This window comes from Salvia miltiorrhiza, unplaced genomic scaffold, assembly GCF_028751815.1.
Source record: "Salvia miltiorrhiza cultivar Shanhuang (shh) unplaced genomic scaffold, IMPLAD_Smil_shh original_scaffold_217, whole genome shotgun sequence".
Classification (NCBI taxonomy): domain Eukaryota; kingdom Viridiplantae; phylum Streptophyta; class Magnoliopsida; order Lamiales; family Lamiaceae; genus Salvia; species Salvia miltiorrhiza.
The window spans coordinates 34,384-62,328 of NW_026651503.1; the positions used below are offsets into that span (position 1 = coordinate 34,384).

The 27,945-nt window shown below is 36.9% G+C and overlaps 2 protein-coding genes across 2 annotated transcripts; one reads left to right on the forward strand and one right to left on the reverse strand.

Moving 5' to 3' along the window:
• The first annotated feature begins 3,159 nt into the window (after positions 1-3,159).
• LOC131003518 (uncharacterized) lies at positions 3,160-4,118 on the forward strand. The gene has a single exon (XM_057930028.1). It carries the CDS (start codon positions 3,254-3,256, stop codon positions 4,082-4,084), a length of 831 nt encoding a protein of 276 aa, XP_057786011.1. The 5' UTR covers positions 3,160-3,253; the 3' UTR covers positions 4,085-4,118.
• Positions 4,119-8,426: 4,308 nt separating this feature from the next.
• On the reverse strand, positions 8,427-9,978 carry LOC131003522 (GATA transcription factor 19-like). The gene is made up of 3 exons (XM_057930030.1): positions 9,883-9,978; positions 9,300-9,693; positions 8,427-9,184 (listed from the first exon to the last, which is right to left on the reverse strand). The coding sequence occupies exons 2-3, from the start codon at positions 9,690-9,692 to the stop codon at positions 8,873-8,875; spliced, it is 705 nt and encodes a 234-aa protein (XP_057786013.1). The 5' UTR covers position 9,693; positions 9,883-9,978; the 3' UTR covers positions 8,427-8,872.
• Positions 9,979-27,945: the final 17,967 nt, after the last annotated feature.

The window sequence follows — 27,945 nt, forward strand, 5'->3', positions numbered from 1 at the left end:
ATTATAACATGACTTTATAGTCTGGCCAAAAAATACACCGAGTTTCAATTTATTCTCAATTATAACATGACCTTGTAATTAATTTAGTATAATAATATCAAGTTTAATACATTAAATATTTTTAATTTTCTTTTCATCTCACAATATACTATATATAAATACATATATACATTTGATAAATATACATCTATATGTAAATAATATATAATATTATTTACTTTTTAACATAGTTTCTATTACATATGTACGTAATTTTTTAAATTGGTCCTAATATTTTATAATTTCACAATTTAAATAAATAAATACTTATTATATATATATATAATATATTAATAGAATATTAAAATCAAATTTATATATATATATATATATATATATATATATTATGTAATAATTATTATGAAATAATTAATCATCTAACTTAATTTTTATAAAAATTAATCAATCAATTAAAAATATTTTATACATAAAAATTTAATATAAATACAATAAATATTAAGACATCTATGATGAAAAATATTCTAAATAAGGTCATGTTATAATTGAGAATAAATTGAAATTTGGTGTATTTTCTGGCCAAACTATAAAGTCATGTTATAATTGCAATTAAATTGAAAATTGATGTATTTTCTGGCCAAATTATAAAGTCATGATATAAACAAGAAAATTGACAAAGTATATGTATTTTCTGACAATAACCCCTTTTTATATTATAAAATTTTAAATAGTAAAATACAATAATTAATATTATCAGTATGATAGTAAAATTATATTTACACGTCTAAATTATATATATATTTCTTTTTTTTCCTTTTATCTAATGAATTCCAAACATTACCATATCCATAGCATATTAAAAAGTCAAGATTTAAAATCATGTCAAAGTTGAGTGGTAATTTTATTGTTTATAATAAAATCAAAGGTTTATTTATAAATTATATTTTTTCTTTTTATTGTTTTTTCTTTATCTTCTTTTTTTGTTTTATTTCTTTCTAAAATTGTAAAATTCGACTAATTATAAAATAGTTAATATGCATATCAAATTAAAGATCACGTTAAAAACTTTATTTGATACTCCCTTCTTCCCATAAAAAAAAATATCACATTTTTTATTTCCATTGTCCCATAAGAAAGTATCATTTTTATTTTGGGACATGACCTCATTTTCTCTTTTTAACAACAGTCATTGATCATTTGTACATAGTTTATACATAGTCTCACAATCAATTCAACCACAATTACTCATTTGTATATAATCCTACAATCAATTCAACCACAACTACAACCACTCATTTCCATTCAACACATTATCTACCAACCTTTTCTTTAAAACTCATGTCATCCCATATGTGATACTCTCTTACGAGACAAATGGAGTATATTTATGTAAATATTAGATTTAAAATGAAAGGGATATATATATATTTATTACATTAAAATTTTAACAAGAACAATCTATCTCATCTCTTATCATTTTTTTTGGATAAGTCTATTTTTTGATTTTTTTTTTACTTTTTCATAATATCAATTTTTAATATTGTGATTTTTTCTTTATTTTTTTATTTTTGAATAATAGCTCAAATATATTCAGTTAAAATTAATTTTTTTATATTTATAAATATGATAATAGAGTTGGTATCAATTTTATATAAATATAGAAATATAAAAATGATTTTCATAGTTTAAATAAAAAATATAAATTCATTTTGAGTAAAATAAATTGAATAGCAAAATCGCAACAAATAGCAAACTTTTTTTGTCGGAAATAAATAAATAAATAAATAAAACTTGATTTTTTTGGAATTTATTTAGGCATTTTCATATGTACGTATTTAGTTAAAAATATATAATAATTTTCAAGATTCGTGGGACGGATGGAGTATTATTCAATAAAATAAGTGTTAACATGACATAGGTCTACGTAACATGTCAAATTAAAATGAAAAAGTATATTAAAGAAGACTTTCATTCACCCTAACATGACTTAGTAAAACATATATTCAAAAAATTGTCAAATGAACTTAAAAAATAATGCGTTATAATTAGGGATGACAATTGGGTACGGCGGACACAGATAGTGGCTATCCATGCCGTACCCACGAGCGAAGGCCGTATCCGTCACCCGACCCGTGACCCATGACGGGTACTCTCTACCACCCACACCTGTCACCCGCAGATACCTTCCACCTAGGAATATGGTTCAGATTAATATAATTTTAACTATATTACCTCAAATTAAATAAAATTAAAAATAATTTATATATAAATAATTATTTATAAAAAAATAATATTATATAATTTAAAATAATTTCTCTTCGAATTTTGACGGATTACACATTAGTTAACAATAAAGTAAGTATCGGCATAGTTGTTGATATTTCTTCAAACTAAACAAATGTCGTTTATCTTCTTTATTCTTTCCATCGGAAGAATGGACTATGAACCAATCTATTTATAACATAACATCTATATAATATATAAAAGAGGAGTTTTTTTTCCTCCATGTTTTCCTTCTCTTTTTCTCTGTTCTTTCACCAAAATTTTTACTATTTTTTCTTTTTATTTTTTTATAATTTAATTATTTTTCTAAACATCATCAAATTTGATTCATGAAAAAAAATCAATATGTATCTTAAATTTAATATAGTATAAAAATTATCAAAAATGAATTTAAAATGAAATAAGTTATGAAAAATTTAAAATATTTTATTTTCTATCTCCTCATTAAAAATTTACAACTTTTTATTTATGTTTATATATGAAAAATATTTATTAAGATTAATAATACTACTATATAATAATATGCATAATGCAAATTTTCATTATCGAATAATTTTTAAATTTATTTAATAACTATAATATCATTACACTTTGTATAAATTGAAAATTTTGTATTTTTAAATTCAGAATTTTATTGAGTAATTGATGTGAATTTATAATTTATTTTTAAAATATATTTTATATTATTTTATTTATTTATTTATTTATTATTTATATTTATCATTTAATTTCGATGTCTGTCGTGCATCACACGAATGGGCATATACTAGTTGAAAACAATGCATCGGTTATATGTATTTGGTATATATGAAATTAGTTTTGTTAGTATGAAAGGTAAATTAGTCCATACATATGTTATTACAAGTGAGTGTTAGTGAAGCGTATTAATTTGTGATTAATCTATGTACAAGGGATTCAAGCGGCCATACTGGGTCAACCCGTGAATATCCGATCACCACTTGCCCTAAATTACATGCCACCCAATAATCAACGATGTCTAAATCTACTTATACTTATTATCATATTCATAATAAAATTAATGCAAGTTGCAGTCCATGCTTATCTCTCTGTAATAAATTTGGCCGACTTCCCCAAACCCAAACCCTATCTCGCAATGTTAGAGGAAAATGATGGTGAGCAAGAGCAAGAGCCGCCGCCGCAAACCTACCTCCTGCAGTCGTTAAACTCAAGCATAGTCATCCGCCAGCTCACCTCCCAAGGCATCTCCTTTCAGCTCTGGCCCGCCGCCGCCGCCCTCGTGGCCCTCCTCGAGCGCCAAACCCTCTCCTGCCTGCGCACCGCGGAGCAGCGCCGCCTCCGCGTCCTGGAACTGGGGTCCGGCACGGGACTGGTGGGGATCGCGGCAGCCGCATTGCTCGGAGCCAACGTCACGGTCACCGACCTCCCGCACGTGCTCCCGAACCTGCAGTTCAACGTGGACGCCAATGCCGGGGTGGTGGCGGCCCGCGGCGGGCAGGTACAGGTGGCGGCGCTGTCCTGGGGTGACGTGGAGCAGATGGAGGGTGTTGGCGGGGACTTTGATGTGGTGTTGGGATCCGACCTGGTGTATCACGATCATCTCTACGAGCCGTTGCTGCAGACGCTGAGGGTTTTGTTGTTGGGTGAGACACAGAAACAGGTGGTGTTCGTGATGGCGCATTTGAAGAGGTGGAAGAAGGAATCGGCCTTCTTCAAGAAGGCCAACAAGTTTTTTCATGTTGAGATTGTGCATAGAGGCAACCCCCCTCATGGCGATAGACTTGGAGTCAATGTCTACACATTTGTAACGAGAAACAAACAATAACCACTCTTGCTATAAAAGGATCGGATTGTCATTGTGTGTTTTTGGCACTAACAAACAATAATCACTCTATGCAACAGCACTATAATGTATGATACATCTTGAGCTGTGCCAATACAAAGAATCTTAGACCATAAATTATCTTGAACCAACTCTTCAACCTGAACGACCTGCAATGAGTTTCATCAATGCTTCCAACTCTGGACCTGGTTAAACAGATTGCAATCAGAATCACTCTTTCTGTTGGGACTCAAAGAAAGGAGGCATATATGAATTAAGAAGGGAAATGTAGGCATAACATTGCAAAAATATGGACATAAAAGTTCGTTCATCATTTCTCTGATTCCATTAAAAATGACAATAGATGTGATAGAATAGCAACACCAACTCCTTACAAAGGATCTGAGATTCTCTTATGTTGCTTCCCTCAATCATAGAGTGCAGTATGTCAGTGATAAAAGTGAAATAAGAGTATCTGCAAATGATTAAATAACATCAGGTAGCAAGCATAATAAAAGGAAAATATCCAATGATTCAACGGATACCCTCCATGTCAAACTACACCCTCCATGTCAAACTACAATGCACCTTATCGCTCAATGCTCCGAATACTATATTCATAGCAACACCGTTTCTATAAAGCAACACAATTGCAAGTTGCAACTAGTGAACTTCTTTTCCAAGAGTAATTTTTATTATGTTGCATTGCACAAACATGTGGGTATGGTATAATAAGAAATATTTATCAAAATAAGCAACAATAATGTACATCAAATGTATGATCATGACCTTCTCAGATCTCCATTTTTATACATTTATGCTTCAGGGCATTGGAATGACCACATGTTGAAACAAACAAATAGGTTTATGCAGTAATTTACATGGAATTCAACTTCAGCTTTTCAAGAGTTCAATCAATCTCAACAAACATTTCAAAGGAATAACCCACTCAAAAAACTGAGTTATGGAGTAGCAACTACCTCAAATTCATAGCTTGGTTCTTCAGGTCTATTATTGCTAAGTAAAAAAGAAATCCTTTTATAGTTATCTAATGCAATCAAGAGAGAGAGAAGCTTTTACATTTATTAACTAGTGAGATAAAACAATGAGGCTCCATGTATAAAGTAAGATCATACCAACAACGCAAACTAGTCAAACAAAAAAATTAATGATTTTTTCTCCTATATTTTCCTGAAAATGTTGCCTTACCTCTTCATGAGACAGAATTTTAGTAACAAAATATAAAAAAATGAAGTATATAGCACCTTTCTTTAGAAGAAATCTCAGACCAATAACAATGAAGACTCATCTTCAGGAATCTCAGACTAATAACAATGAAGACTCATCATCAGGAAGCAGAGAATTAAACTAGACACTTGGAAATGATTGTTCCACATTTTGTATTTGACACGTCAACAGATCAGTTGCAGGCATGCATCAATTACATGACGAATAGACAAACCAAACCGGGGCCGAAAAGAAGATCCAATAAAAAGCAGATGCATTTCTCATTTATATTCAATATGCTTAATTATATCCACTCACATTCTCAACTTAAAATACAAATGTTAAAAGACAGTTCTCTTCAGCCTATTTCCTCATGAGATTTTGGATATATGAATCTGAAGGTTCTCAAACTAAATTAACTGAAATGTAAAAAGGCAGTAACACGGCAAACTGCCAGGCCTAGGTCAGGTATGCCGACATAGCAAATGGATAGGACTTTACAATCAGTTCCTCAGGATTCTATCAATGCAGGTTAAGACATATTAATATAGAGCACAAGGGTCTCCTATGCCTAGTAAGATTAATTTTCAAACGTAGATTCCACATGAGATGCCATGGAAAATCAAGTAACCTAAGTCCCAATAGTACAAACTATGGCAAAACAAAGAACTTCAGAGTCCAATGCAATTAAATGACAAATTCCCTTTTGTAAAATACAGGGTTTGGAGGCTAGGGCATATACAGAAAGCAGAGCATTTAAAGAAAAAAGACCTCTTATCCTTCTTCATTACACTGGATAAAAGAATTCTACACAGTAAATAAAATTTAGATAAGTTTTTTTCTAGATGAGGAAAGTATAAAACTTGAATCTTAAGATACAAGATACATCATCCATATGATTACACAGGCATGCTGTAATCCTGAAACAAGATAAATGACACACAATGCCTTATCATCAACATTACCAACAAACTACATCCCATAATGCAGCATTGACTAGAATAAAACCTTAAACCATTAAGCAACGAAACAGCTGTTATTTTCACTTGAAGTCTACTTAGAATATTCTATCCAACTTGGCACCTTTTAAATTAGTGATTTCCTGATATCCTAAAAAAAAAATTGTGATACAAAACATCCTCTTAGGGCGTTTAATTTTGAGGATTAACATGGATAGATAAAAATGAAATAAGCTAATCCATTGTTTACTCAAACGGAGTGGAACTTTGGGATACCACAAGGCCCTCATAATGTCTATCATTTGAGCTAGTTTTGCTTGATTCATATCCCATTGAAATAGTGGGATTAAAGAAATCTTAGTAATGAGGATAAAAATACTCCATGTATCTTATCGATCATTAAAAGCAAACGCCTCCTTAATGTTGTTACACAAACTCGTGGTTTCTGGTGAATGCAGCATTTCAGGCATTATATCAGCAATTTGGCATCAAAATCACTAATATAAAGAACTCGAACAAGGATGACTTCTATAACACATAAATGCAACAAGAACGAAATTAGATTCTCGAAGGTATCAAGCAGCTGAAAGGCCACTTCAAAATCATCTTTGAAAGTCCTTATTTGAAAGAAAATGTCAAAATTTTGTCCCGTAACAAAAGAAAATAATTTCATTTCAGGAAATGCAATACATAATATGCAATCCCAAGCAAGAAAAACATATCCCGGGTGGAAGAAAATTGGAGTCTTCACATGATTTTCAATATCTGCAGTCAAATTAGAATCAGAACAGACCTATAAAATCAAAATCGATTTTCAGTACTACTGCATTGACCAAATAACTCCAGAAGTCAAGAAATTTAAATCCATAAAATGAAGTTGAAATCAGCAGTTACCTGGCGAATTGGTATCAGAACAAATCGGTTAAAGTCAAATGAGAGAAAGATTGTACCACTCTACAAAACTCATGACTATTTTTCTTATTTGTGTTTTTTTTTTCAGAGAAGAAGCATAATCAAGAAAATACGGGAAAGGGAATTAATGCAAACCCGCTAACTGTAATTGTAAAACCAAATTTCATTTGGGCCGTAGGCTGCGGAAAGTGGGCCGCGCTGATAACTGTTTCTGTGGACCAATCAGACGATGAAAGTAAACTAACAATAAACAAAATTGAAAAAATAAATTAAAATTATTATTGATTAATTCCTCAAGTCAATGTTTATGATAATAAAATGCATTCCACGTGATTTTTTTCGAAAGAATAGAGTGAAACAAAAATAAAGTTACACTAAAACCATTATAAAAAAAAGAGTAGTATTTCTTTATTTCTGTTTTATATTTTTCTTTCTGATCCTTATATTAATTAAAGAGTTATTATAGGGATAAGTAAGTCTCTAAACTATACAAGGATGGAATTAATTTTGCTTTTAAAATCAACGTTGGTTTGTCTAGTTCTCAAACTAATGAAAATTGAAAATGAGGCCCCGCCAATTGCTAAGGAGGAGTTAAGTATCTTTTTGGATATTAGTTTTGAAAATTTGCCTTAACATATACTACTACTTATTTATTTATTAGTAATTTTTTTAGGACCAGCCTTAACATTTACTCATACACTATCTCCAAAAACTTGCATAAGTTTGTCTCAAAAAAAAACTTGCATAAGTAATTTAATTCAAATTAACATTTTCATTTAACATGAAGCCCATGAGATTGCACATTCAAACACAAAACGAGTCCACGGTACATTATTTTTAAATTTTAATTTTTAATTATTTTGTTTTTTGTTATTTGAACAATGCCTTTTGTTTTGTTGCTCTTAAGCCGTAGATTCTCCAAATATACTCCTTTGGATTGCATTATTTTAGAGCACGCCATGAATAAACATAGTCTTTAACGTCTTCTTTACTGCACTATTTTAGAGCACACCATAAATAAATAAATTAATAATTCTTAAAAAAAAAATCAGATCGTATTATATTAAAGCACACTTCAAATAAGTGAGTGTGTTTTGATAAAAGAAAAGAAAAAAAAGTGATTGTGGCTCTTATAACACATGATGATTAGCCAAAAGCATTAAGCATTGACCAGGTGATGATATGAAGAGGTTAGAAACATAAGACAAAATGTATGATATGATGTGAGAGTGAGAGGGCAGACATAATTACATGGAAAATAACAGGTGGTCGTAAAGCCAAACCCGTTTTGCTGCATATTTAAAGAAAGTGTATGAAACAGACCAACACAAAAAGTTGCTCCTCCTACTCTTCAATTAGATACTACATATATATAATACTAATATTAAATATTGGGGCCAAACCTGAAAAAGTGAAAGCTACAAAAGAAAAAGCAATCTAACCAAACAACAACATAGAATTAACTCATTTTCACTCCATCTATGTATCAAACACAAAAACAAAATTAATAAAATAAATAAACAGCTGAAAAGAAAAGAATTTCATGACCCACACTTATCAGTCGCCATCAAATGCGATTCTCCCCTTAAATTCCAGCTTCTTCTTTTTTTCTTCACTAAAACTTGGGATTCATTTCCTTTTCTTTTTATAATTAAATTAGGATTTCTCGTGGAGGTTTTGATGGCTGATTGATTTATCTTGTGAAGTCATGAACAAGGCTGGGCCTGTCCGTCACGTTGAAACGCCACGACATGAACGGAACGCCGCCGCTCATTTCAGAATCCCGGTGATCCACGGCGGCGTCGTCTTCCATGAACCGGTACTCGCTGCCGTAGCCCGAAGAGTAACACGGAGCTTTCTGCGCCGACGGAGTCCACGACCCGTTCATCATGTACTGAGCCTCCACGTGAGCTCCGTTGGCGCCGCCGCCGTTGCTGGTAGCGGCCGCCGCCGTCGCCCTTCTCTCTTCCTTCTTGTAACGAATACCGCAGGCATTGCATAGCGACTGCAATAATTAATCACAAGCCGCCTCCATTAGTTTCATGCACTTGACATACATTACGAGATTACGAACATGCATACATATATGAGAGAGAGAGAGGAAGAAAATGAAAAATTACCTTAGGGCCTCTGGGACCGTTTCTCCACAAGGGAGTAGAAGTGGTGTCGCAATTAGCGCAGCGGCGGGCGAGAAGGGGGTCACCGCCGGAAGAGGAGTTGGTATTGGTGGAGCCGCGGTGGGGCTTGGTGGAGGATGGCGGCGGCGTGTGCTTAGAGGGCAGTATGTTCCAGCCGAAGTTGGACATACAGGAGGAGCGCTTCTTCTCGTGGTGATGATGGCTGCTCTCATTGGTGACGCGAGTGGAAGGCGTTCCTAAGGAGAGGGTACAATCCACCGAAGCGGAAGGGGAAGAGGAAGCAAAAGAGTACAACTCCCCTTCATCAAAACCTCGGTGGCCGTTGGCCATGGAGAATAGCATCGGGAAGGAATTGCCACTTTGGGTGTGATACATTCTGGATTGAAGAAATTGATTGTGAGCGAGGGTTTTATAGTCGAGAATGGGAGAGAGTACAAGGAAATAGTGAGTTGAAAAGGATGTGTAATAATAAAATGTTTGAACAACAACTTAGGATAGAGAGGAGGGAGGGGTGAGATCAACTTTATATAAAGGTAATTAAAAATAGGGAAATAGCAGTCAGCACCTGCGAGAATCCGCTTTGTCGTGAATCGAATTTCATGTAATTAAACTCGCAGTGAAATTAGATAAAAATAGGGAGGGGTGCAGATTACACGTTGCAGTGCGTGTAGAATAAGAATAGAGAGGAGAGGGGTATATATAGAGGAGAGGAACAGCCCTGCCCCGCCTATACATACAACCTATACATACACAGGGGTTGGTCATTGGGCAGTCAAAAGAGCCCACGTGACTAGCGGGAACAGTCTTCCATGGATCTGCCGTCTCCGATCACGAGGCACCACCCTCAAATACATCAAACTTGTGTCCGTATCCGTATCTCTGCCCCACCACCACCACCACCGCCACCACTCCACATCACACTCACGGGAATTATACGCCTTGATTTGGGTCCCTAATAATAAATTTATTCATTAATCTGATCGATCGGAACATGTTGGGACTATGCGTTTTTTTGGATTCTACTATACCTCTATTATGTCCTTCAATTAAACTATTTCATTCTCTACATTTGCAACACTCATTTATTAAACTTGGAAACACATTTTTTCAACTTCTATACTCCCATTGACCGTGATTTCTTTAAAGTAAATAAAAGTCGATCGTTTATATTCTTAGCTGTGAAGTAATCAACTAGGAGGATTTTAGCTAGAGAAAGTAATTGAGAGAATATAATTAACCCAATATTACTTTTATATAGACATGTGATCGGAATTCAAATACCAAATCATGTTTTTCATCTACAAAATATTACTACTAATATGCGTGTTGAATATGTTGAAAGGCTATAGATATTTCCTAAAAGTAGGGAGAGCTTCCAAAATCTATTCTTGTAATTGATTTTATTTTGACACAAGTATTCAAAAACAATAATTTAGCATGGAACGGTACAAACTGGTAAGGCTTCATTATAGAACTGCAACAAAACATCAAGGCATCATTATTTAGTGATAGGTTAGGGCAAGTGGCTGTGTACCTATCTTATCTCTGGAATCCTGCGTACAAACTGATTCAGTCCTCACCTCAATCATACAATCTATCGCTCAACTCCTCTATATCTCACTGTTGCATATATTTATCTAGATTTTTTTGGGATCTTTTTCATACCAAAAATAATTACGAATTAATATAATATGAACTCACATGAATGTTACTCCATAATTAAGGATGAGCATTGTGTGTCTGTTAGCCAAGCGGTAGAGTAGTTCATGCCTAAAATCAAAGGTTATGGGTTCGAGTTCACATTGACACGATCCATTTGAAGTTTGGTTCATATTTTTGCTTAGTCTCAACGGATTTGAATTTAAATAAAATAAAAATCAAATCGAATAAAAATATATGAGAATTCAAAACTACAAAATAATTCAAAAAAAAATAAAAAGATCTGAAATATTATTGGATTATTTTTTATGATTTTAAAATATACTAATTCGAATTGGTCCAAAAATTAAAAAAATTTGGAGAAAACTCAATTTGATCTGAACAGAAAAACAGAATCAAAATTTAAATTTCAATTTGATTCGAATCAAATATCGAATTACGAGAGTATTTTGCTCACCCCTAATTAAAATGATAAAATTTTAAATATTGAGGAGGGTAAAAAGATTTGTTCTTCAATCTTTGTATTGATATGGCTGCTTTATTATTATTATTATTATTATTATTATTATTATTATTATTATTATTATTATTATTATTATTATTATTATTATTATTATTATTATTGCCAATGACGCTTAGTTCAAGTCGCAAAGTTGAGATATCCAAAAATTCTCCTTATTTGATTATATTTAGACACATCTTGTAATTCTAATTTTTCTATTTTAAGAAAAAAAAAGCAGCTTGTATCAATTATACACGTAGGAATTGAATATAATATTGTTGTGTTTAAAACTAAAAAAAATTAAATGGCTGCTATCTACTAGCTGCAAATTGGACGCCATCATATATTATTAATTAGTTTCACATGCATCGTTGTGTTTAAGGTAGGTGAAACAATAATGTCTCTTGTTATAACTTTGCATTTCATACAATAGTAATTACTGTTTGGGTTTACTCTTGCAAATATGTTAAGCGCAAGATTCTTTAACTCTTTAAATTTTATAAAGTTTTTGACGAAAAGAATAATTATTTATGAATATAAAATACGTTATAAAGAGTTTCTTGCTACGTAAAATTATAATGGAAATTAATTTACTAGTTTCATCGGTTAATAATTTAATGGTCTAATTAGTTGCGCAACAGTATTAGGATTTAAGGAAATTAAAAAGTAAAGAGGAGAATGTGCCTTAAAATTTGTACCTCGGAATCTGATTGCTTAATTTGAAGAATTTCGTCATATCATTAAAGTTGTAAACCTCTATATAACCAAATCCTACAAATTACTATAATTCGTTGCTAATTTGGGCACAATATCACATTATTGCTTTATTTGAAATAGGATGGATGGGTGTGTGAAGCTAGGTAGTTGTCCCAGTCCATGATTCTTGATTCCATAAAAAGTTAAGGCAAGTCTATCACTCTAGTGATAGAGATAGTAGTGCAATTACAAAGATCTTGAGATTCTATTGAAAAATAGAGAGGGAGAGAGAAAGATAGACATTACTGGGGCTGGGAGTGCAAAAAGTGAAAGAGGATACTCTGCAATCATCAAAGCAACACATTTTGTTCCTCTACTCTTGCACAAATCTTTGACCCAAAGATGGAAACTTGGAAAAAGAAAAGCTACTATTCCAACACAACACATAACACATACGCCACCCCGTAACGTTTCAAAACCAAATTATTTTTAACTATATTAATTTTGATGAACTATAATAAAATAATATTCTTCATTGCATGATTTTTTGGATGGAACAAAAAATAACATGTGCTGAAGAAACTTTATTAATTCGTCAAAATATAATTATAAATTCAAGGTACACAGGAGTTTTTTTGGCCTTGTATATGTTGATATTCTTGAGTTCTAAAATATTAAAAATTTACAATAATCTTTTTTTTTATCAGAAAAAGAAATTTATATAGAAAAAAAAAAGAGTTCATTGGTACCAGAGATACCAATCACTCAAGCTTACAACAAGGAATTAATGAGATCAGCAGCACACCAAGCTTGGACATCAAGCTCTTTACCAACAATTCTAAACACCTTATTCCAACTCCAAAGCCTAATTTTGATCTCCAAAACAACAGAGTTTGCATCTCACTCCTTCTTTACAATAATCTAAAAAATAATGTAAATAAAATTGTCACGTATCCAAACACATAAGCCTCTAATAATAAGAAGCTTGTGTATTGAGTATACCCTTATAACGGGTAAACATCCGTCAAATGGGTTATTCGTATTAAAACATTATTGATAATATGTCATTAGAGTTATAAATATGTAACTGAATATCGATTTTCTGATCTTATGTAACTTCAAATGTAAGACGACTTGATACAAAGGTACAATTATTTATTTATTTATTTATTTTAATCTTTGTATTGTCCTTGTGTTTGAACTCGATCTCAAACACAAGTAGATAACATACACAATCTTTATATTGTCCTTATTTTTTATCCTCGCTATAAGTGAAGAAAGAAATTCGCTTTTGTTGCAGTGTAATAGACGAGGATAAAAAATATTCCCTCCGTCCCGCTCCAATAGGCTCATTTTCCTTTTTGGAATGTCACACTCCAATAGGCTCATTTTTATTTTTGGGTAAAAAAAAATTGTACTTAATTGGTGTGGACCACACCACTTTACTATCACTTTACTACTAAAAAGTAAGTTTTCATAATCTCTGTACCCAAAAGAAGTGAGCCTATTGGAATGAGACGGATGGAGTAAGAGATTTGTACGTGGTGGCCAGGTGTGGTGAAATTGCGAATAAATTGCGAAAGTGTGAATAAAGAATAGTGTGAAAATTTAAAATGCTCACGTCCATTGAGTCATTATGAAAAATATTCATTTTTATAAACATATGCATTTTATGGTCAAATTGACTTAATTGCCTCTAATATCTCAATTATTGTTGTACTTAAGAGACAATGCCTTGCACATTCCTGACACGTTACAAAAAAGAGAACGATTTAATATTATTGTCAGTCAAAACTCTATCTAGTCTGTAACTAGATCATCTATCTGCCAAGGCGATCAGATCAGTAGGTCGGGTGGGTGGATGATCTAGCCTCCGACTAAATGACCAAATGACCCGGCTAGAAGAACTTTTGACTGATAGCTGTTAAATCGCTATCTTTTTTAAAAAAATCGTACACATTTCTCATACAACCATACTTGTGTGCTATTTTTCACAAAAAAAATCTCACAGATCCATCAACATCTAAGGATATTTAAGTTCGTCCACTTAATTTGGGTATAGAATGTATGACTTTATAAAAGATGCATTTTTCATATACTCCCTCCGTCCCAGCTTTTAGTATCCAACTTTCCTTTTTTGGCCGTCTCACATTTTAGTATCCATTTCTATTTTTGATAAAAGTAGGTGTGGCCCTTACTCCACTTTAATTATTTTAACTCTCACATAAAATGTGGGACCCTTATTCCACTCACAACACATCAATCACTTTATTAAAACCCGTGCCGTTCTCAACTGGATACCAAAAGCCGGGACAGAGGGAGTACAATTTAAGGATTATGACATCTATTAACACTAAAAGGTAAGTAATTTGTGATAAGGTAGTATCTAAAAGTTGAATGTGTACACTTTTGAGGGACGTACTAAAACGGCAAAAAAGTACATATTTTTTCGGAAAGTATAGAGTATAAATTGAAATGTACTCCCTCCGTCCCAAACGAAATGACCTATTTCTTTTCGGCACGTAGATTAAGAAATGTGTATAAAGTAGATAAAGTGGATTGGTGGAAATTATTTAACTATTAAGTGTAGAGAGAGAGTGTGTATTGCCAAAAAAGGAAACAGGACATTTCGTTTGGGACGGAGGGAGTATATGATGAAAATAATGAATTATAGTGCGCGTGTGTGTGTATATATATATATATATATATATATATATTAAGAAATGATTGTTGTTTCTAAAACTATGAAAAAAGTTGGGATTAAAAACTTAATTTTTGAGGATTTTATAAATTTTCGAAACTTATCTTTTAAAGTTTATAAGAAGATGATGAGCTTATTTTATCAAAAATTTATAAGCCTATAAGCTTAGCAAACACCCTTCAAATACTTAGTCAATTTAAAGAATTGTATTATTAATGTATTTGTAATATTTAAGTGTTTTAAAAAATGCAAATATAAACTAGGGAGTATGTTTATATATCGAGTATTAGAACACCTACAGTGGGTGACTCGATCGCCAGTCATCGAGTCACCCACTCATCGTGTCGTCTACTGTGGCGCCTAAGGACTCGAGGCTGACCCGATAAATCAGGCCAGTGAGGCCTGATAGCACTTAATCTGAGCGCGTGCATTCACGCATGTATTAATATTTAATTTATTTTTGCTTTCTTTCGATTTTTGCCATTTAATGCCATTAAATGGAGGCTTTTTCGCTCTTTTTTTTCGATTTCTTCACTAGTTTAAATAACTTTAATTTTATTTCCTTTAAATCATTAAATTCTGCTTTGTTCTTTTATTTATTTTTTTCTTTCACTGAATAGCTTTTTTTCAGTTGCCTTTTTTTCTTTCGATTTTTTGCATGAAATTTATTACTTAAAGATTGGTTGGTAAGTATAATTAAAATCAAGTTTGGGCACATTTCGGATCTCTAGGGCCAGAATAGTTATTTTAAGATATGTTTTTAAATTTTTAAGATTTATGTAATTTTTAGGATTTTCAAATCAATGCAATTTAAATTTGAAGTAAAATGTGTTATTTAAATTTATTTAATTAAATTTAAATGAAAAATACAAAAATCAAAACTAAAAAGATCAAGTCAGCTATCAAGTTACTTCACTGTGTCCCCCTTCTATCAGGTCAGCTATCAAGTCACTCCACTGTGGATGCTCTTATAAAATAAGTTATTGAGGAGCATAATTTAAGCAGTATTTAAGTGGGATATTTGGATTATTAAGATGACATTAATAACTAGATCAAGCTTCGGATTTTGCTACTAACTTTCCGAAACATTAATGATCGTGGAGATCAACAATTGTTTTAGTAGATAATGAAATACTACGTTCAATTTATTAAAATACCCGTTATAAAACTTTAAGATATAAGAAGAAATAACTTTGAATATATGTGATAAGGTGGTGACGGACAAAAAGAGGAGGAACAAAAGTGACCCCACAATGATGATGGGGCCCAAAACCAGACAAACAAAGTCCTCTGGAATATCGATCGATTCGATCAAAAGATTCAAAATAAATAAACAAATAAGCAAGCATAACACAAAACGAGAGAGAGAGAGAGAGATGGAGTCTTGAGATTGGAGTGGGGGCAGTTGGAGTTCGACAAAGGGGGAAGACCACCGCTTTCCAAAAGATGCTCTCTTCTCTCAATTTTTTTAAAACTTAGTTGCCTAGTGATTAACCCAATCTTATATTATGTTATACTGTATGTTATGTTATCTCAAACTTATTAATTATTATAACTCCTCTCATTCTCTCCAGCGCGTTTGCACTGCCTCTCTCTCTCTCTCTTCTAATAAGTTTATCTTTTGATTATCAAATGGTTTTGTCCAAATTGATATTTCATTTTTAATTATAACATAACTATTTTATTATCTTTAAATGTAATGTAATTAACACCAACTATACATGACGACTATAAGAACCAATTCTAATTTCTAATTTGGCATCTATAATTAGTAACCAAAGAGTACCGAATCTAATTAAGTTATGAGATGAGATCCAGTGTCCCACAATTTTATGTGTCACTGTACCACTCTTAATTTATCTATATTTTATAATTATTTTTTATAAAAATAAAAAATATTATTATATTATGAACTCTAATTGATATTTATCACAAAAAATTGAAATTTTAAAAAATTATATACCCTAACTTTGAATTAATGAACTCAAATAATCAATTATTAATTTAAATAAATATAAAAAAATAATTATAAACCCTAATTGGATGAGTGAACCCTTGTTAATTATCTTTTTATAATATTAAAGCATAATAAATTAAAGTTTATAATAAATTAAGAGTGGTACACGGTGGTACATACAAAATAGTGGGACAAAGGATCCCATGTGCCTTTGCAAATACATAAACTTAGTCGCAATACATATTTTATAAATAAATATGGAAACTGGGAGTAGGGGAGAATGTGAATAGATAGATTAGTACGAAAATATAAGTTTTTTTTTTGGTAAGAAAATTATATAAAATAAAATGAAAAGAGCGGCACCAGGAGTACCACAAGATTACAGAGTCAGTGGGGATTCATCACTCGACATCCATCTATGCATCCCAACCCCATCATTGACAAAACCAAAAATTTTACCCCAGCTCCACACTCTAGCTTTAATCTCTCCTAACAAACTAGCAATCTCCCACCTTTTGTTGTCAAACCTGCTCTCATTACGCATTTTCCAAATAAGCCAAGTAGTACAACACCAAAGAGCCATCAAAAACTTCCTGTTACTCTTCCTGCTACTCAAACCTGTAAATAACCGAAAATGCGAAGGGACATCATGTGGCTGCACCACACAAACTCCAAGCCATTGATAAATTGCTTCCCAGATCTTTGAGGTCTTTGGGCAATGGAGCAGCACGTGCTTTATGGATTCTCGACGATAAAGATAAGTACATGACAAATTTCTTAAAGTTACTATGTGTGCAATAAGTTGAATAAATAATGCTTCGTCCGTTCTTTTCTCTTTTTTTTCGTTTTCGTGAGAATTAGAATAAAATTACAAACTAGACGGTATACACTCTCTGGACTAGCTAAAACATCAATATGTTAAGGAATATGAGAAAAAAAATTAGAATAGTTTCTTTTTAGTTTGTCTCATTTATAATTATTTTTTCTAAAAACATTATGTGATCTCTGCCCACTCTACATACATTAAATAAATGGTTCATACTCACTTTATACTCTTAACACCTCATTATTAATCTTTGTATCGATTTTATTGTGCTATTTAATAGTATGAGACTGGGGAAGTAGTATTCAATCCTACTTTGGGCATTGCTTTCTTATTAATTTTAAGTAACTAGGTGAACATCGAAATTAAACGTTATATTTAAATAAATAAATATAAATATTAAATAAAATTAAAATATAAATAAATACAAAATAAATTTTAAAAATAAAATAAACACATCATTTCCTCTAAATTATTTGATCATGACAATTAACATTACACATTACACATTGTTATTATTATAGAGTATTGCACGTTATAATAAATAAATATTTTCGTATACAAACAATAAATAAAAAGTTGTAAAATTTTAACGAAGAGAGAGAAAATAAAATATTTAAAGTTTTCATAATTTATTCATTTTAAATTCATTATTGATGATTTTTATACCATATTAGATATTTTGTCACGAAATTATATATAATATGCATATTAAATATTTATGCATAAATTAAATTTAGGGATGTTTAGAAAAGAATTAAATTATATAAAAAAATAGAGATAAAAATAGAGAAAAAAAATTGATGAGAGAAAGAGAAAAAAAATATAGGAAAAAGATGGAGGAAAAAATTCCTCTTATATATATATTATATAGATTATATAGATTGCTCCCCGCAAGAGTCATCTGACGGTGAAATGACAAATACGTGAATAGAATATTATTGATTTGAGTTCCAAAACTTTTCTAATCTACACCGTAGTATAGAATATACATATGAAATTTTGAATAAAGATAATAGGTGTTTTGTAGATGAAAAATGATGAATCTAAGGAATGGCACTTCGTTTATGTATGCAGTTGGGTGTACGAGAGAGTGTGACAATTTTTTATTTTGGAAGTTAAGATGCCTATGAAAATAAACTAGTGATTTCATTAAAAATAAAATGGCGCGATGTATAATGTTTACTATAATTAATTAGCATTAAAAATGTGTGCGTGTCTGTGAGATTGGATTTTGGTTAATGATGCAAAAGCCACACGGACGCCATTAATTCTCACAGCCTTTGAGGGCAATCAAATCTCCGCCCAATCATCATCTTATGTGCCTCCTCGATTTTGTGGGCCCCTCCAGCTCATTACGCTAGTATCAATTTAAAATACGATATGATACTATGCCCATCTTATATTTGCAATTGCGTATCCCTCAAAATAGAATGCAATAATATGTCACGTTATAAATTACTCTCTCTGTCCCATGAAGTAAGACCTAATTTTTTTCGTAACAAAAATTAAGAAATTGATATTTTGTGTGTTAAGTATGATAGGTGAAAATGTGAATAAAAAATAAATTTTTTATTATTTTTAGAAACTGGTCTTTCTATATAGGATAGATCAAAAAGAAAATTTGGTCTTGCTTCATGGGACGGAGGGAGTAAATACACAATCATCTTTTTATATTAAAAGGTTGTAATCTATTATCTTGAATATATGAATTATTTGATTGAGGGTTTTTGGCAAATATGTCTATTTTTAAATAATAATTTTAATGTGATTTTTTAAGTGTGATAAATTTTTTTGAGGAAAATAAGTGTGATAAATTATAAAATATATAGCAGTTAAATTATCATATTTTTTATTTTTGTAATTTCGTTCTTCCAAAAGAAAATTAAGTGAGAGTCGAACCAAGTTATCACGAATAGGTCAAAGAATGACATTTCAAAATTGTCAAGAATAAGACTACAACAAAAGAATAAATAAAATTATATGTCCTTCACAGCATTCAAGCAAGCGTGAAAAAATTTAGAGGACGAAAGCAAAAATTGAAAATATAGTGATTTAATTCGCCGCATTTCAAAAATCACGTCAAAATTATAATTTTAACTTTATTTGTAATTTTATTTGCCAAACCCCCAATTTAATTTGGAGATCTATTAGTTGCAAAAGGGGAATTCTATTAGTTGGAAAAAGAGAAAACGATGAAGATTGATGGTGTTTACGGAACCAACACCTAAACTATAATATGAAAAGTAAAAGCTATACCTAGAGATGATCGGAAAGAGTGAAGTAAAGCAATCGGAAAACTGGAGCCCAAGAGAAAAACTGACTGTTGTATTTGAAAATATGAGATAGCGTAAGAAATAATACACGAGCTCGGACCCTATTTATAGTATTTACAAGCGGAGGGGTAAAATAGTAAAAACATCTTCGGTGCATGCGTCCTGCATGGTGGAAGGGTACGTTGGTAATTTCGATAATACGCAGGAGACCTTCCCGCGCGTTTATTGGCTCCTCTGATAGAAATGTCTTCTCTGGCGAAGGCGTCTTCTCTGGTAAACACGTCTTCTCTGGCAAGGGCGTCTCCTATGGCGGTAGTGACTTCTCTGATGGAGTTGACTTTTCTGATGACGATGACCTCCCTGACGATGGTGACCTTTACGGCGCGGATGATTTCTCTGGAGGGGAGGGCTCCTCTGTCAAGAATGACTTCTCTGGTGCGGATGACCCCTCTGGCTAGAGTCATTCCTCTGATGGATGAAATCCTTCTGGTATAAATGGTTCTCCTGACCCATACGGCTCCTCTGATGAGGATGATTCCTCTGATTTGTACTCTCTCCCTACTCTGCATATATTGCTCCTCACCAACCACTCCCCCCTCTAGTCTGGTTGAACCGGGTATTCTTCGCGTTCAACCAGTGGTGTGTTATCAGCATCAAAGCTTTGTTGTTTTCCTTGGCCCCTGTAAATCATAAAGACACAAGCATTTTGACATTGTGAGGGAATAAAAAGAAGCCCTGTAAATTGTTCTCTGGCGTTTTTGTTACTCCCACCCCCTGGTCTGGCTAGTTCACTCTGGAGAGATGCAACTAGTCAGAGGACTCGCCCGCGTGGATGATGTCATCCGCATTAAATGTCTGCCCAGTCTACAGTATTTTCCCCGTACCCGAGGTTACTTTTTAAACCTTTGCGTCCTTTCGCCTTTCCGTATAAATTCCCATCCGTTGATTTCTTCCGTATGCCACGTGCCGTTCATCCCGCGTGCTGGTGGTTACCCGCGTACAATCTTACTTAGCCGATTCGAACTCCCTCTTTTTTCACTATTCTTCTTCTCCAAGTCTTTCCGAGCGAATTTTCTGCATTTTTCGGCGATTTCCTCACTGTTCCGGCATTCTCCCACGACCCTTTCGCTCCAGGTTTTACCGTCCATCTTTTTCCGGCCTAGGTAACTCGCGTATCCTCTTCACTGCAATTTTGTATTTAATCGTAGTGTAGTGGTATAATCTGTTGGTGCTCTGATTGAGCGTGCTAGAAACCCTAGGGTTGGCATCTCCCATCATGGCCTGCACCTCCGCCCCTCAACCTCTCTCGCTCGCCCTCTCCTTCTGCCCAAGACCCTTCATCTTCCTCCCCATCGCGGACAGATCCTGAAAATCTTCCTTCCCCCTCTACTTCTGACGAATCTCAAACTGCACCTCCTCCTTCTCCACCTAGGAGAAAAGGGAAAAAGCCCCGCCTACCCCCCAAACGTATTCCTCCATCCCGCCTTAGTGTCGCAGAGGTGGAAAAATTGAAAAGCAAATGTAGGCGTCCTGATGGTTTAAAATTCGAGGCCTTTTGTAAGGATTCAACGCCTCCTGAAAGCCTTCGTCATCCCAAGGTGATAGTTGTTTGGAAAGCTCAAATAGATGCTGGTTTGAGACTCCCTCCTCCTATTCTGCTGGTTGATGTTTGTAACTATTTTCACATCCCCTTTTTTCAAGTCGCTCCTTCTGCCATTCGGAGATTATATGCCTTTCACGTTTTGTGCCGCGCTCACGGTGTTGGGGACACCGCCAAATTGTTCTGTCAGACCCAGACTCTCCGCATGCAGGGCAATCCCCTGTATAGCTTTGCTGCTCACCCGAAATATCCTACCACCTTCCTTTCCTCTCTGAATTCTTTCGATAAGGGTTTCCTGAAATATTATTGTTATGTGCGCACCCCTTTCGGCAACTGGCGCGATTATGGTGCTTCGGAGCTGGAATGGCATACAAGTCGCACTACTTATAAACCAGCCTCTTCCGAAGTCCCTTCTACTCGTGACCAGAGTATTATAGCTCACCTTAATGCTATGAATAAGGCCCACCCTCTAGACTGTAGGTACCTGGCCGAGAACAATTCCTCTCTGGCATATAATGGTCTGTTTCCCCTGTATCCAGAGAGATCAATAGGTAAAAAATATACATTAGAAAATACATTAGCTCTTGTTACCCTGCTTTTAATGGTGTGAAATTTTGGTTTGCAGATATGTCTTGGAGATCGAAATGTGGGGACAATTTGCCTGACACCCCTTCTCTTGCTGGCCGAGGAGCACATGGCTCGGGCGGTTCTGCTTCCGGAACAAGTCCCTCGGAGCAGCCTACTGGTTCCCAACTGATCCCCATTCCCCCTGTAGTTGAAATCCCAGAGGGGAATGTGGAAGCCTCGCGCCCCTTTGATGCGGAGGAAGTTGATGCGGGTGCTCTTGTTCACAGGGGGAGGCACTCCAGTGCTGGTGATGCCGCTGGCACCCGTGAAGAAGATGTCCAAGTCGTGGATATCACCGATGAGATTCCTTCACCTGATTCGGCTCCCGATGCCACCCTTGCTGATCTTACGAAGAAGAGGAAGAGAGGTTCCCTGATCTCTGTGGGTGAGAAGGAGAGACAGGAGGGCCTAAAAAAGGCTGGCAAGTCCTCAGAGCCAGCGAGGAGGTCTGCTGGTGGTGTGAAGATTCTCACTCCTGCTGGGGACAAGGGCAAAGGGCCAGCGAAGAAGTCAGCTGGTAGTTCCAAGGCTCTCCCCTCTGCCGGTGGAAAGGGTAAGGGCAAAGCTGTGGTGCCCTCGGCTGACGAACCAAAGGATCTTGTTCCTGGGCCGATTTCGAGTCTGTCGGGGCAGAAATTAATTGATGCTTTGATAGCTCGTGTCCATTCTCAGGATCAGGAAAAGATGGATGCGCTGACGCGCGGGGCTTTGGCTACTAAGTTGTGCCAGCTGGTTCTTCAGGTATCCTGCCTCTTGTATTTTTGTTATAGAAAATTTAAGTTACTAACCTTTTGATTGCTCTGTCATTACCCATTTTGTTTTCCTTGTAGATGGAATCCGGGATCTGGGGAGCTGTCAAGTGTATTCATGATTATGATGTGTCTGAAAAAGAGAGAGAGAAAGAGCAAGCGGACGTCGCTAAACGCGATGATGATGTTGCTGGAGTTGTGGAGCGCCTAAGCAAGGCTGAAGCGGAGGTTATTGAGTTGAAAGCTAAATTAGCTCAGATGGAGGTGGAGAAGGCGTCCTTGGCCTCCGAATTGTCGAGAGCCACAAAAGAGAGCCATGAATGCCTGGCCAAGTTTAAAGCTGATTATGAAAGAGACTACGAAGAAGCCAGGCGGGGCTGGAAAAGGATGCTTGTGGAAGCTCAGAACCGTGCGTACGTCCTGGGGGCTCGAGATCAACGCTTGGAGTACTTCTTGTCTCCGCGAGGCCAACACTTCCTGGGGGTGATGCTGGAAGGCACTCTGGAGTCTTTCAAAAAGACTCCCGAATACTTGGCAGATTTCGGACCTCTTTTCGCTTATGTGATAGAGCAAACAGCTTCCAAGGCATTGGAGATGGCGGGGGCCACCCCAGAACAACTTGCCACTTTGAATTTCAGAGCCCTGATGGATAACCTCCAAGACGAGGAGATAAACAAACGGATGGGCATCCCTGAACACTCTCCAGAGAAGCCAGAGTGGTGGTATCCAGTGCTAGAGAAAGTCATTCCCTACTTTTCTCTTGGGATTGGATCTGACTCGCTGCCCTCTGCTCCCATATATGCGCCTGCGTTCTCTGCTTCCCTGATGAACTTTGTGAACCGGCTATGGGATCCCTCTGGCGAGAGCACCCGAACATTCTCTCAGTTCGGCCTAGAGCCCCCTCTGCCCTCTGACTTAGCGGCTTCTGCCTTCACCGACTCTGTCTCTTCCTCTGCTGCGGTGGAACAGCTGTTCGACCTGTATCAAGATGAGGATCTATATGTGCAGGAAGCTGCCGAGTTGTTGAATTTGGGAGTGCGTCTTCCCCAACCGGTGGAGACTGGTCCGTTGCCCGTGTTCACAGAGAAGACCGTTTCTGGCCATGCCTCTGCAAGTGGTGCTCCTTCCCCAATTCCATCTGCTTCTGCCCCTGTCTCCTCTGCTGTTGCCCCAGCTGTCTCTGTTCCTCCCTCTTGATGCTCCTTATCCCTTTCCTGTCTTTACCGAAAGAAATTTTTGTAACTCTTTGATTTGTATAAGCTGAATATTTACCTTCAAATTTTGGTGTATAGCTATGCCCTCCGGGCATGTTTTAGTGAAATTTCCTTCCCTTCCTTGCTCCTTTTATCTTTATTGCCTATATTTGTTTTCGTTGCTTGTTGATGACTCTTCTGGCGAAGGTTTTGATAACTCCTCTGTCGAGGATTCTGATGACTCCTCTGTCGAGGATTTTGATGACTCCTCTGACGAGGATTCTGATGACTCCTCTGGCGAGGATTGCGATGACTCCTCTGACGAGGATTCTGATGACTCCTCTGGCGAGGATTGCGATGACTCCTCTGACGAGGATTTTGATGACTCCTCTGACGAGGATTTTGGTGACTCCTCTGGCGAGGATTCTGATGACTCCTCTGGCGAGGATTGCGATGACTCCTCTGACGAGGATTTTGTTAACTCTTCTAGGAAGGATTTCACCGCCTCCTCCGACGAGGATTTGGTTGATTTCTTTGCTGGCGATTTCGTGCTTCCCGTCCATGCTGCTTCCCATCCATGCTTGAGCACTCTGCGCGGAGCATGGAAGACCCGGAGGGTGCAACCAACTTTCGCGGCTTACGATTACATAGTAACCCTCTGCGTGGAGTATGGAAGGCCCGGGTGGCGCGACCAACTTTCACGGCTTACGATTAAATGGTAACCCTCTGCGTGGAGCATGGAAGGCCCGGGTGGCACGACCAACTTTCACGGCTTACGATTAAATAGTAACCCTCTGCGTGGAGCATGGAAGGCCCGGGTGGCACGACCAACTTTCACGGCTTACGATTAAATAGTAACCCTCTGCGTGGAGCATGGAAGGCCCGGGTGGCACGACCAACTTTCACAGGCTTACGATTAAATGAACACCCTGCACGAGGCTTGGTAGACCCGGGGGGTGCACACCACCTCTCGTGACTTACGGTTAAGGACAACCTCTGCGCGGAGCATGGAGGACCCGGGGGGTGTAACCAACTTTCGCGGCTTATGATTATGTGCCACCTCTGCGCGGAGCATGGAAGGCCCGGATGGCGCGACCAACTTTCGCGGCTTACGATTGAATAGTAACCCCCTGCACGGAGCATGGAAGACCCGGGGGGTGCGACCAACTTTCGTGGCTTACGGTTAAAGGTCCACCCTGCACGAAGCCTGGAATACCCGGGGGGTGCAACCAGCTTTCATGGCTTACGGTTAAGTGGACACCCTGCACGAGGCTTGGCAGACCCGGGGGGTGCACACCACCTCTCGTGACTTACGGTTAAGGACAACCTCTGCGCGGAGCATGGAGGACCCGGGGGGTGTAACCAACTTTCGCGGCTTATGATTATGTGCCACCTCTGCGCGGAGCATGGAAGGCCCGGATGGCGCGACCAACTTTCGCGGCTTACGATTGAATAGTAACCCCCTGCACGGAGCATGGAAGACCCGGGGGGTGCGACCAACTTTCGTGGCTTACGGTTAAAGGTCCACCCTGCACGAAGCCTGGAATACCCGGGGGGTGCAACCAGCTTTCATGGCTTACGGTTAAGTGGACACCCTGCACGAGGCTTGGCAGACCCGGGGGGTGCACACCACCTCTCGTGACTTACGGTTAAGGACAACCTCTGCGCGGAGCATGGAAGACCCGGGGGGTGTAACCAACTTTCGCGGCTTACGATTATGTGCCACCTCTGCGCGGAGCATGGAAGGCCCGGTTGGCACGACCAACTTTCGCGGCTTACGATTGAAAGAACACCCTGCACGGAGCATGGAGGACCCGGGGGGTGCCACCAACTTTCGTGGCTTACGGTTAAAGCAACCTCTGCGCGGAGCATGGAAAACCCGGGGGGTGCAACCAACTTTCGCGGCTTACGATTAAGTGCTATCTCTGCGCGGAGCATGGAAGGCCCGACTGGCACAACCAACTTTCGCGGCTTACGATTGTCAGCAACCTCTGCGCGGAGCATGGAGGGCCCGAGTGGCACAACCAACTTTCGCGGCTTACGATTGTCAGCAACCTCTCTGTTCTGGTTGAGCGTGACCCTTCTGCTCTGGTGGAGCGTAATTCCTCTGATTTGCCCTAGTCTTGCTGAGAAGCAATTTTTGAATTTAAAAATTGGGACCTACGGGTATACACCCTACTCCCCCCTCTGGTGACATGTGCAATACTCTGTTATGAACATGTTGTCCCGTTTATTTCTTACTCCTTCCTCGGCCCATAAACTCGCGTAAGCCCATTATTTCTTAGCCCATTTTCTAAGCCCAGTATCGCCTCTATATATATTCTCTTCCGATCCTTCAAACCCTGGATCTGTTGATGTTTTGCCTCCCTAGATCGGTTGTATGGCACTCAAGTAAGGGAATTTCCCCTCTAAACACTCACATCCCCGAGGGCTCCGCCTTTTCCCCTGTGCTTCTGGTGTAGATCTCTAACTTTGTGGTTGTAACGAGTGGAGTTCCCTTGCTTGAGTGTTTTATAACCAGGCTCCTCAGATCTAGACGTTGATTTCCCAGATCTGGGCGTTGGGTTTCCGGATCTGAGCGTTGGCTCCTCAGATTCTGGCCTTTAATTTGTTCCTCCTCTGTATTCTTTCTTTTTGGCATTTTGACTTGTTGTTTTTCTTGGTATTCTGCAGACACAAAGTGAAGTTGAAGTAGATCTGAGAGGTGAGCGTATCCCCGCCACGAAGAAGAACTCAGAGTGTTGGATCGTGGAAGAAAAGACGTCCATCCCTGATGCTTGCTTTCCCTTTGACCTGCTAAGAAGCAGTTTTTGTATTTGTTTCTCCCTTGTCCTGCTAAGAAGCAGTTTGCATTTTGAATTTAAAAATTGAGGATTGTGGGTATACACCCTACTCCCCCCTCTGGTGACATGTGCAGTGCTCTGCACGAACATGTTAAGGTAGCATATGTAATGTAAGAAAACAAAAATTGAAATAAACAAACACAACACCAGGGAATTCCCTAGAACCACATATCTGTTTTATTGATATTATGGCCCCGGACCTCGTTAAAACCCCTGTGAGGAAAAAGAGTATCCGGTCTACAAGTGATTACTCCTGCTAAGAAGCAGTTATACATAGAACTTTTTGAGTGTGTTTATATTCCATGGTCTGGGTAGAGCTCTGCCGTCCTGAATCCGACAATATGTACGCACCACCTCCCAAAACCTCTGTGACGATGTATGGCCCTTCCCAATTGGCTTCGAACTTACCCACCGCCTTTAATGCAGTCAGCTCGCTTGAGAACCTAAATCTCCCTTCGACAATTTCCTCACTCTGACCCTTTTAGTCATATCCCGCCTTGATGAATGCCTTTGTACTTGGCCGCTCTGATACGGGCTTCCTCCCTCTGTGCCTTCCACCAAGTCCAGCTCTGCTCGGCGGAGCTCCTCATTGTGCTCAGTGTCATACGTGGTAATCCGGTATGATTCTAGTCGTGCCTCTGCTGGTATCACCGCATTGGATCCATACACCAGCGTGAATGGTGCCTCCCCTGTCGCCGTTTTTGGACTAGGTTCGGTAAGCCCAAAGAACGGTATCCAGCTCCTCCACCCACTTCCCTCTGCTCTGATTTAGCCTCTTCTTGATGCCCTCACATATGGTCCTATTAGCCAATTCTACTTGTCCATTTGCCTGTGGATGAGCCACCGAGACAAAACGCTGTGTGATATCCATTCGATCGCAGAAGTCCGCAACCCGTTGCCCCTGTAAATTGAGTCCCATTATCAGACACGATGATGCGTGGCACTCCGAATCTGCAGCAGATATTCCTCCAGATAAAACGTTCCACTGTAACTTCATCGATC